The sequence below is a fragment of the Panthera leo genome, chromosome A1, assembly GCF_018350215.1.
Source record: "Panthera leo isolate Ple1 chromosome A1, P.leo_Ple1_pat1.1, whole genome shotgun sequence".
In the NCBI taxonomy this organism is placed as follows: domain Eukaryota; kingdom Metazoa; phylum Chordata; class Mammalia; order Carnivora; family Felidae; genus Panthera; species Panthera leo.
Window position 1 is genome coordinate 12,297,002 of NC_056679.1, and position 11,135 is coordinate 12,308,136.

At 42.1% G+C, this 11,135-nt stretch overlaps 1 protein-coding gene across 1 annotated transcript in view; it reads right to left on the bottom strand.

Moving 5' to 3' along the window:
• Positions 1–10,918, bottom strand: part of STARD13 (StAR related lipid transfer domain containing 13) — a 235,944-nt gene extending 225,026 nt beyond the window's left edge. Inside the window, exon 1 of the mRNA XM_042950897.1 lies at positions 10,556–10,918. Coding sequence (XP_042806831.1) covers positions 10,556–10,679 — 124 coding nt within the window. The 5' untranslated portion in view covers positions 10,680–10,918. The remainder of the gene's footprint in view (positions 1–10,555) is intronic.
• Between the last annotated feature and the right edge of the window lie 217 nt (positions 10,919–11,135).

Genomic DNA, 11,135 nt, shown 5'->3' on the forward strand with positions numbered 1-11,135 from the left:
TGGATCTGAAAATCTAGATTACCAAGAGTTGTATAATTTGTCCCTATTTCCTATTATACCTAAACACTGCAAAACCTTAAAAAACTAATTAAAATATTTGCTTCAATATATGTAATAGCTAAAATAAAATCACTATAGCTCTGTAAACACTAGGGGTAATGTTATTGCCTTATTTCATAATGATGCTGTCAGAATCAATAAACAATAAAATAAAACAAACACAATTTCTCCCTTGGGAGATCGCCTTTCCCAAGAGCAAGCAGCACAGAGCACGTGGATTATAGATTGTAGGTGCTTAAGGAAAGGCTTCCAAGGTCCCTTCCAAATCTAATATCCTATGTTTTTATGCATCCCTTTTATCTTACTTAAATAACAGCAAGTCACCAATGAAGGTGAACTCACAAATCAAGGCATGATTCTACAAGACCCTGGCTTTCTCTGAATGCAGGACCAGCTACATCACTTGGCAGGCACCGTACAAAAGGAAAATGGGGCCCCTCCATTCAACGATTATTAATAATTTCAAAATTGCAATAGAAGAACACTAAACCAAGGACGGAGCGCTTCTGAGCAGTGACCCTGCGTGAGTGCGGTGCAGGGGCTGTTGAGAGATTCTACAGGTGTTCACAGGCCCAGGATTCCCAGCTTGCCCCCCAACTTGTTCCACTCCAGTTCTGGCAGAGGTAGCTCCAATTACAGAAAGTACCAATTATAAGTTGTTGCTGTTGGTGGAGGTAGGTAACCAAACCAGCATGGGGAATGGCACTGGCAGGCTATCTGAGGGTATGCTTCTAGGCTTCAGCTTCCTCATCTCTCAGAACATCCTATGAAATCTACACAGAAAGGGAGCTAAAAGACTTAGTGCATTAAGTTTCCTTCAGACACATGGTCTGGTTTTACAGGCTCATTGATCTTTAAAGCTAAATGGGTCCTTAGAGATTATCTAGTCTAACTTCCCTCATTTTAATTAGGTCTCCATCAAATTCCATTTAGGCCAAGGGCATGGGAATGAATTCATGGTTGCATATCTCTAAAGCTGATGGTGATTTTGATGAACAAACCATAATTGATGATCTTTCAGAAAGACAAACGTTAGTAGAATGAATGATTCATGCTAGAACACTAACGGGTTACACAAGATGCTGCCAACCATGCTGCCAACATATGTAGTATTTGATTTTTTTTTTTTTTTTTTTTTTTAATCTCAGAGCAAAGAGAGTGAGACTAACGTCTCAGCTCTTGGAAAACCCTGAACATGGGATCTTAAGAATAGGTTCATAAGATATGGTGCTGGGGTAACCATCTGACTTGATCTCAGCTCAGGTCATGATTTCTCTGTTCGTGGGATCAAGCCCCGTGTTGGGCTCTGTGCTAATAGTGTGGAGCCTGCTTGCGATTCTTTCTCTCCCTGTCTCTCTGCCCCTCCCCAACTCGTGCTCATGCACACTCTCTCTCTCTCTGAAAATAAATAAATAAACTTAAAAAAAGAGACATGGCTGATGAATGAAGGGGGTAAGTGGTTTAAGGCTAGAGATGAAAGCATCTCCTTTACCAGGAAATATGTCTCTGCTGCTTTATTCTCCACTTGCAGGTACACATACAGTTGACCCTTGAACGACACAGGTTTGAACTGTGCAGGTTCACTTGTATCCGGACTTTTCCCCCCCAAAATACAGTCCAGTACTTTAGATGTATTTTCGCTTCCTTATGATATTCTTTTTTTTTTTTAATGTTTATTTTTGAGAGAGAAAGAGCATGAGTGGGGGTGGGGATGTGGGGGGAGGGGGGCAGAGAGAGAGAGATAGAGGGAGACACAGAATCTGAAGCAGGCTCCAGGCTCTCAGCTGTCTGTACAGAGCCCAACATGAGGCCTGAACCTACAGACCACGAGATCATGACCTGGGGCTCGAAGTCGGATGCTCAACCGATTGAGTCACCAGGAGCCCCTACTTCCTTATGATATATTCTTAGTAACATATTCTTTTCTCTAGCTTACTTTCTTATAAGAACACAGTGTATATATACATATATATGTATGTATATATACACACACATATGTATATATAATATATAATATATTATTTTGTTATATTTATTTTATATTATTATGTATTTTTTATTTTATTATTACATATTATATAATATATATTATACAAAATATGTGTTAATTGACTATGTTATTAGTCTAGCAGCATTTGTGTAACCCATTAGTGTTCTAGCATGAATCATTCATTCTACTAATAGACTAATAGACTAATAGTCAATAGTTATTGACTATTTATGTTAATAGTCAGCAGTAGGCTATTATTAGTAGGTAAGTTTTGGGGGCACTCAAAAGTTATACCTGGAGTTTTGACTGTGCGGGGGTCGCTAGGAGTGTCTGTGTGTATATAGCCATATAAACTCTCATACGATATTTATTAGGGGCCAGACACTATGCTAAATACTTTGAAAATATTAACTCATTTAATCTTCATAACAACCCTATGCGGTAAGTACTATGCTTATCCTCCTTTTTAAAGATGAGGAAACTAAAGAACATTGAGATTACTTATCTTTCCCAAGGACCGACTGCTTAAATGTTGGAGGCAGGATTCAAACCCACGTAGTCTTGGGCTCCAGTAGCCACTCCTAACCACTAGATCACGATGCCATGCCAGTAATCCTCCATCATGCCAAACACAGCTAATCCTGCCCTCCACTACATACGCACTGAAAGTAAAGTAACATGCATTTACAGTCCTGGGTGCTCCATGCTCCTGGCACTGTATGTAGCCGTAGCTGTGGCAAATATGTATATCAACATTATGACTGAAGTGATGCTAATTTCACAGATGTTAATCACCATTGCACAGCTGTGATTTTATTCGTATGACATCTCAAATAGCTTCAATCCCTTTTCCACCACTACAGTGCTACTCTACGTGGTTAAGAGTTCTCTTTTTCATTTGCCATTATTGATTTGATTTAGATTTAAGAACAAAAATCAAACATACAGCACAAAGCTTCTTTCTTTTTTCCAGAAAGAATAAAACAGCCTATATTGAAATATATGAAAGCTTTTTTTTTTAACTTACTTACTTTAATTCTAACAATTGTTCGTCTTTTATGTCTATTGCTTATGACATATTTTCTTGGGACTAAAATAAAGATGTAATTTATTTCCAAGATCATGAGGACACCTCCTCATGGCTAGGACAGGTGCAGTCTATCACTGTTTTTGAAGAGTTCTGAGATGAATGCAATCCACTGTCAGGTGAAGGAGGGAAGCAATACTCGGACCTCCTTGCAATGTCACTGTGACCATCCATACGTTCCCATGCAGCGGTGCGTTAGTGTAACTTACACTGTTACACGTATTCAAATATTTGCACTTTTAGAACCTTATCATAGTGATAAATATTACATTTCAATGGAAAGTGCTTTCAAATATCTTTCAAGGAACCTGGCTACTTTTCTACTTTATCAGATGGAGAGAGAATAAAAAGCATCTGATAAGACTTTCCAACTTAATGTCAGCAAGTAAATATATTAATTTTCATGGGATCGAACAACAATTACCTCTCATATTCATTTGATTTCCTATATAGGAAAGAGAAAGAAAAGTATTCACCAAACACAGTATGCCGTGTTGAAATATAGATAAAATATGCAGCATGAGACAATATAACAGAACCGTAAGATTCTGAAATTTTTATTTTGGATAAAAATGTTACTAGGGAAATAGTCTGCCTGAAAATATAAAATGGCTTGACACAGCAGATTTGCAAACGCAATATCGTGTAGTCATGGCACATTCTATACTGTCCTTTTGCAATTTCTGGAAGCTTGCTCTATTTCTGGTTAAATAGATGAGTTAAGTGATTTGAGCAGCATAATAAAATTTGTGTGCTTTGCCAGGATAAAACCACAGTACTAAATTAATATCCTGCACTACAGTCCCAACATGCTTTGACAAGGATGCTATTTCATGGCTCAATAAATACTTATTGACTAACTACAAACATGACAAAAATGTTTGTCCTTCAACTCGACGGTTTTAGGACTAAACATTCAAGGATTCTGAAAAAAGCCCAGGAATGTTGTAACACTTTTCAAACCACTTTTGTTTTCATTTTGCAATATCACTAAGCTTGCAAAAGGGCAGAATGAAATATACTGTTGGATAAACTCCCAGTAAACTACAAGGCCTTTTAGCAAATTTTTCCTTATAAGTTGTTTTATTGAACAGAAGGTTTAAAAAAACACAATGAAAGGAGTATATATTCATTTCATTAGACGTGTGCTCCATGTCTCATGTTGTTGAGTCAAAAAAATTGTACCACATGGTCTCCTCAAGGAGTTCCAGCCAACTATTAGGGCTCGTGTCTCTTATACAGAGCACCACCAGCAATTAATGAATGTGATCATTCCCTTGCTCCAATTCTTGGAGGAAATTGTGTTACTTCTAAGGATTAGCCAGCATGCTGCAGATAGGTTAGGCCAAGTTTAAGTTACTCTTCTTACAAATGCAAAAAGTTAAGATAGGATTTCTTTTTCTCAGAGAAATTCCCTTCAATCAACTTTATTATGGACAAACCATAACTGATAAAGGTCAGTAAATGGATGCAGTACTCAAAACCTCAATATACAGAACTTTTCTTACAAGCTAAGCTTTGTTTGAGTAGACTATTCCCGGATATCATGACATTGAAAAAGTCATCTTTCCAATATAAAGCTCTTACTTCATTATATGTGGGGTCAACAGGTTATAATAACCATAGAAGTATTCCTGCTAAGACCACTTATACTTAACCATATTTTTATTTTTTTTAATGAGGGCAAACTTGAGCAGCCTTCCCTTCAAATGTTATTTGAAGTTTTTAATTTCTACTTTGTGGTATCATTTCTAAATTTAAAAAAGTTATATTTTATTAGCGAGACATATTTTTATGATTATTTTCATTCATCAGCAGTTCTGGGACCAAATAAATCTGTCACAAAAGATTATTCAGCATAGCACGATTATTCTTCTGTTATAAGAATGCTGAATTTAGACAGTGTTGCTTTTTCAAATTCTCCAGAAACTTAGCATATGTATATATAGAGAGAGTTCACATCCAAATAGTGTGCTCTAAATAAAGGATGCCCTAGGATTCTGTCCTTGGCCCCTCCTCTTATGTATATATTTTTTCCTAAGTAACCCCATCTAATCCTTAGGTTTTATTCTATAAAAGTTATATGACAATCACTTCTGGATTTATATTTTTGGCTTTGACTTTTCTTCCAAACCCGTACTTGCACAGCCAACTTTTTGACTTTTACTTTTGGATGTCTAAGAGGCACTTTTGGTCTAAGTTGGCTCAAGGAGAACTCCTCAATCCTCATCTGTCCAATGCCAAAAGCAAAAACAAACAAACAAAAAACAAAAACAAAAACAAAAAAACCCACCAAAGAACAAAAACAAAACTTCCTTTTGCAGCTGCAACATGCGTACCTGCCACGTGCCCCATCTCAGCCCATGGCACTACAACCCAGGAGTTCTTGATCCTTCTCCCTCACCTCCAGCAACCAACCTCAGCATTGGCATCTCTCCTTTCAACACGTATTCCAAATATGTCCCTACATCTCCATCTCTATCACTATTACCCTAGTCCCTGTCACTGTTTATCTCTCACCTAGACCACTCTGGTGGCAATTAAACCAGGACCCGCCACTCCTCTGCATAAAATCCTTCGCTTCTTACCATAGGTAGAACCAAAAGCAAATTTCTTACCCTGGCAAGTAGGCCCAAACTTTTATTTTTCTGTAAAATGACAAGCTCATTCCAACCCTACTTAATCAAAACTTTTCTTAGGGGCCTAGAATATGACCTTCTGCTAGACATAGACTTTTGAGAGTTATAAAATGGTAGTTAATAGAAGTCAGTGGTTCTTAGGCCAGGTTACCCACTGGAACCATCTGTGGGGCTTGAAAAAGAATACTCATCCCCAGGCCCTCTCTAAACTGAATCAGAATCTCTAAGAGGCAGCCAGGACACTGATATTCATAAAAGGCTCCCAGTGATTTTATGTGTAGCTAAGGCTGAGAACCCTTATATAAGGAATATGTTCTCCTTCTCTGATTTTAATTGCATACTTACTTAGATTTTTTTTGTCATTGTTAATATAAATCACATCTAAATGTATTCTCCTTTCAAGAGATGTTTAAAAAAACACCTGACAAGAGGGATGGCCTGTACCTTACAGGAAAGTGACAATAAAAAGGAAGAACGCTGATATAAAACACATAAAAAGGATCAACTGGTATCATCCTGTGCTTTCTGATATCACGGAACACATTTAGATTTTAATAAGGAACGTCTTTATCGCCTATGTTCTATTCTTGATCCCACTCTGCATGAAAGTCCCAGTCTGGTGTTTACATCACATCACAGGATGCTACTGTTGACTCTGAGAATGAATGAACCTGTTTCAACATGACAAGAACTCACTGAAATTTGGTGGAATTAGTGTTTCTCATCGAAACTCAAACTTTTCAGTGTTTTAAGTTAGTTTATTCTTGGCAGCAATAGAACTTCCTGTGTCTAAGAGAAATGATTTAAACTGAGACTATAAAAGAGATCAAAAGACTTGGACATCAGTTAGTTCACAAGCCACCTAAACACTGTTATGTGAGTATAAAGGAATCAAACATATGGATTACATTTCCATTAAAATAGAGTAGGGTTTTAAAATAAAGGAGCAGAAAGCTTTAGAGAACTCATTTGGATTTTCTCAGACCTTACCATTTGAAAAGTAGTTCAAGCTGCTTACAAACACCAAAAGCTGAGGGGTATGCTGCTGCCTAGAGAATTTAATGATGCTACAAAAGCTCAGAATCGTCACCAGTGGTGGCTGGTTAGAGATCTGGGGAAGCCAAAAGAACCTGTCACTCACCTGTCTTGAAGAAACCTACATTTAGGCTTTAGGACAGCCTCTCATTCTTATAGCCCTTGGCTTCTTATAGTGATGGTAGTGGGCAAGGCTCACCACCTAGGGGCCCCTGACAAGCCAGAGGTATGGCTGTTGGTTTCAAATCTCTATGAGCCCATACACTTAGCAGTCCAACAGGATGACAAAGGGACATTGGTTTAGGTGTATAGGGTTATCTTTGTCACTCCAGGAGTAAAAAAAAGAGCAATTTTTCCAGTTAATTTTACTATTCTTTTTTAAACTAATGGCAAGTGCCAGACTTGGAGAAAGGATTTGAGGTCCGTGTGTCTCCATAAAGCCTATGGAAGAAGCAGGGTAACTGTAAGGGAAAATGGGCACAGGTGGCCTTTGACTTGTGACAACACACATTAGAATCCTGCTTTGAACACTAATTTTGTCATCTTGGGAATAAATAACAATTACCACCATTATTGGAATAATCAATATTGAGATAACAAGTAAGAAAAACTCTTGCTGACCCCTTGCGGGGTTAGAGTCTCGGGAAATTAAGAAGTATGCATTGGCAAAAATGCCATAGTCTGATGGAAATTTGGCAGCTACTACAGATTTGGAAGGCCCAAGAAGCGCTCCTGATATCAATCCTTCTTTAACAATAACTTACCCCTTTTTAAATTTAGTGATAAAATGAATATATTTGAACATCCTTCACATCTTATCCTTCCAATGATTTCATTATCTGCATTGTGATATGTGTTAAGAAATACTTCTTTCGATTACGTATAGTCCCTTCCTTCCTAAATATGGCCCCACAGCACAGAAATCCACACGCTTCAGTATCATTAAGCACTTTTACTTCTTGACTTTGTTTCATTGACGAGACAGCCCCTCACAAAGAGAAGTAGGAGTGAGTTAGAATAAGGATTTCCTTCCTTTGGGTGTAAAAAAGTAAAAGGGAGACTCAAATACCTTCAGGATTGCTCTAGACAATAAACACAAGTTTGTTATAAAGCACTGTGAATACTGTTCTATTGACCAGAGGTAATAAGAAGAAAATTTTAGAGAATTTAAAGAAATACCAGCACACCAATTTTATCTGATAGAGAAAAAAAAAAAAAAAAAAAAAAAAAACTTCAGGAAAAAAAAAAGCCAATCAGTATCACGTCTTGGCAGGGTGGATAGTCTCTGGGGGTCCATTCATACGGTTGGTTATTCTGATATTGTGAACAGAACCATAGAAAGAACACTTTTACAAATGAAGAACACTTTCCCGTAGAATTGATGCCAACATTAATAACTTAAGTATTTCAGTGTCTCGTGGCCAAAGTTCCATATTTTAGCTACCTTAGCAAGAAAACCCAAGAAAATCAATTTGCATCTAAAAGCTCCTTCATGGAGTTGGCTTGGTTTTGTGGCAATCATCCCAGCTTGCTTGGAGAAGCACAAGTTGAAGTCTGCTTCACAGAGGATTGTTTGGTGCTAGTTGAATAACCCGCTGGCATCCACTGTTAGCAGAGTGGTAAGCAGATTATGGGTAAGCAGATATTAATATTCTGATTAAACATTTTAAAACCTCATACCGCTATTTTAAAAACTAATTGCACTACTCTGGGAGAACTCTTAGACTTACCATTCTGAAGCCATTTCTAGCCTTAATTTCTATATACTCATGATCTTAAAATCTCTTTCTATGGTTTATTTCCCAGAATCAAAACCTTTTCTCTCCACCACCTTACCTAAACTGCAATTTCTACAATTCATGTGAACAAATGACTTTCCTGGACAACCTTAATGGTTTTAAGTCTTTACATTACACTCTCCTCCTTCCCAGATCTCTTTTTGAAAAAGACAGGGCTGCAGTCATCTTTGGCCTCAGCTTCTATAAAAACCCAGCACAGCCTTGGCAGCCCTCCTGGAAAGACTTCTTGTTTCCTGAAGATCCATTGATTTAACAAATTTAACAAACTTAAGTAACAGAAGCTATGAAGGAGACATTTGCAGCTAGCACTCTGAAGTTAGGAAGCAACAAATGTTTACTAGACCACAAAAATTTTTCTGACACCATCCATCACATAGATTATACAATTTAGCAGGGTAACAGGGAAAGTTACTAATTGTTATTAACTGAGGTCTGCAATGCACATACAAGTCTTTAAAAGTCAACAGTCAAAACTACCAGTTGTCACAACTTATTTCTGGGTCTAGACTGAAAAGTCTGTTTATTTCTTGGGTGCTTACTAAACGGGGCCACTGTGTTGGACAGGAAATATGGGATGAACATTTTATGCTGACAACATTGAGTGCTGAAATCATCTATAATCCCTGCTTCTAATTTGACCAGTTAGATTGATAAGGACCTCACAGTGAAGGAGATACAGTCTCTGGGCACCTACTCCAGAATGCTGTCAGGCTGCATGGGTGCAGGGGCAGAACATCTAGCAAACACACTTCAGTTCTACTTTAAGGAAAAGGGGAGGAGCCCAGAGGAGGTTAAAATCTCCCATGTCACCCTTGGTATCCCTTCCCTCTGTCCAGACTTCATACCTTCTTCTTCTCTAGAACTCTCTTCCACCCTTGTGGTCACTGACCAACTCAGGAGATACTGCTGGAGAGACAGGAGGCAACAAGGTCCAGAGACTGGACCGGTGGTCAGCTCAGGGACCCTTCCAACCACACTTCCCTCAATCCCTGAAACACCTCAAGCAGCCAGCCCTTGGGCGAAGGGATCCTAAATCCTCCACTGCTCTGCAACTGTGTGGAGGGCGGCTTTCCCTTATTGGGGCAGGGATGATGCGGTGACTAACCAGACCTACAGCTCTGAATGAGGGCTCTGAGAAGGCTCAGGCCACTCACTGCATCCGTGGCCCTACAAGGAGATGGTTCCATCGAAGACAGCACAGAAGTAAGGTCACGGCGTGGGGAGGCTGGGGGAGGTGCTAAGGAGGGGGCTGGCGTTCTGACCTAAGCAAGGATTCTTAAGGACCCCTTAGCTCAGAATAATCACCTCTTCTCTTCCTCTGATTCGTGGGCAATAGGTCCCAAACGGGAGGCCCCTCTTTTGTAATCCCAAAGTGAGGAGCGCCTGATCCACAGCAAGACCGGGATTGTGGGCGGCGATCCACTTGCACCAACAGCTGTCCACCTGTCCTTCCCCAAATCTTCCCCCTACCCCGACCCCCCAAACGTCTGGTCTCCCAGAACTTTGGAGATTCTCCCTTGCTTTGTCCCCCCCACCCCCACCCCCACCACGCTGTGGAACAGGCGAAGTTGGGAGAGAGGTAGCCCTCGGGGAGGCACTCATTCATTCACCGGGTGGACGGCTGCGGAGCGCGGGCCAGCCGGGCCAGGCGGCCGCCAGAAGGAAGGAAGAGTCGCCAGGTAAGCCCGGCGCCCGCTCTCGGCCCCGCGTGGCGCTCCCCGCCAGGCTGTCAGCGCGCGGGACGGACCCCACACCGCCCGGGGAGCGCGGGGAGCGCGGGCGCTCGGGCCGGGCCGGGAGGGGGTGCGCGCGGCCGGCCCGGCCCAGCCCCCGGCTCCGAAAACCTGTGCGGGGCACCCCGAGAGAAGGCGGGAGGTGGGCCGGGCGTGCGGAGCCGCCCGCGCCTCCTCCTGCCCCGCGGCCCCGGAGTCTCGCGGGCACCGACCTGCCAGCCGTCTCTCCCGGACGTTCTTCCACAGCAGATCCCAGGCTCTGGCCGTGGAGTCCCGCAACTGCTCGCTGATGGACCGCCTGAGCTGCGTTGGGAAGGGTTTCCGTTTGCTGGTCATTTTAGATCCGTCCGCATAACGACCAGCGAGCGGGCTCGCCACCGCCACTCCCGCGTGGCCCGCAACTCAGACTCCCGGAGACCCCAGACGCCCGGCGCGGGACTCCCGCTGGGGTCCCGGGACCCGCCGGGGGCGCGACATGGGTCCGCCGCCGTCCCGCGCTGGGGGCTCCTCCGCGCGCGCGGGCCGAGATGCGCCGCCCGCCCCGAGCCGAGCAAGGTTAACCTCTGCGCTCGGTCAACTCCTCTACTCCTTTCCCACTTTCCCTCCCTCCCTCCCCTCGGCTCCGCGCTCCGCCGCTCCCCTCCCTCCCCCTCCCTCCTCCTCTCTCCGGGACTGTCTAGCGCCCCACTCCTTCCCCCTGCGAGCTTTTCCTCCCCTCCCTCACCGCCTCCCTCGCCTGAACCTGACGGCCTGGCCCCATACTCACGGAGCTCCCACCCCCTTTTCAGTTTC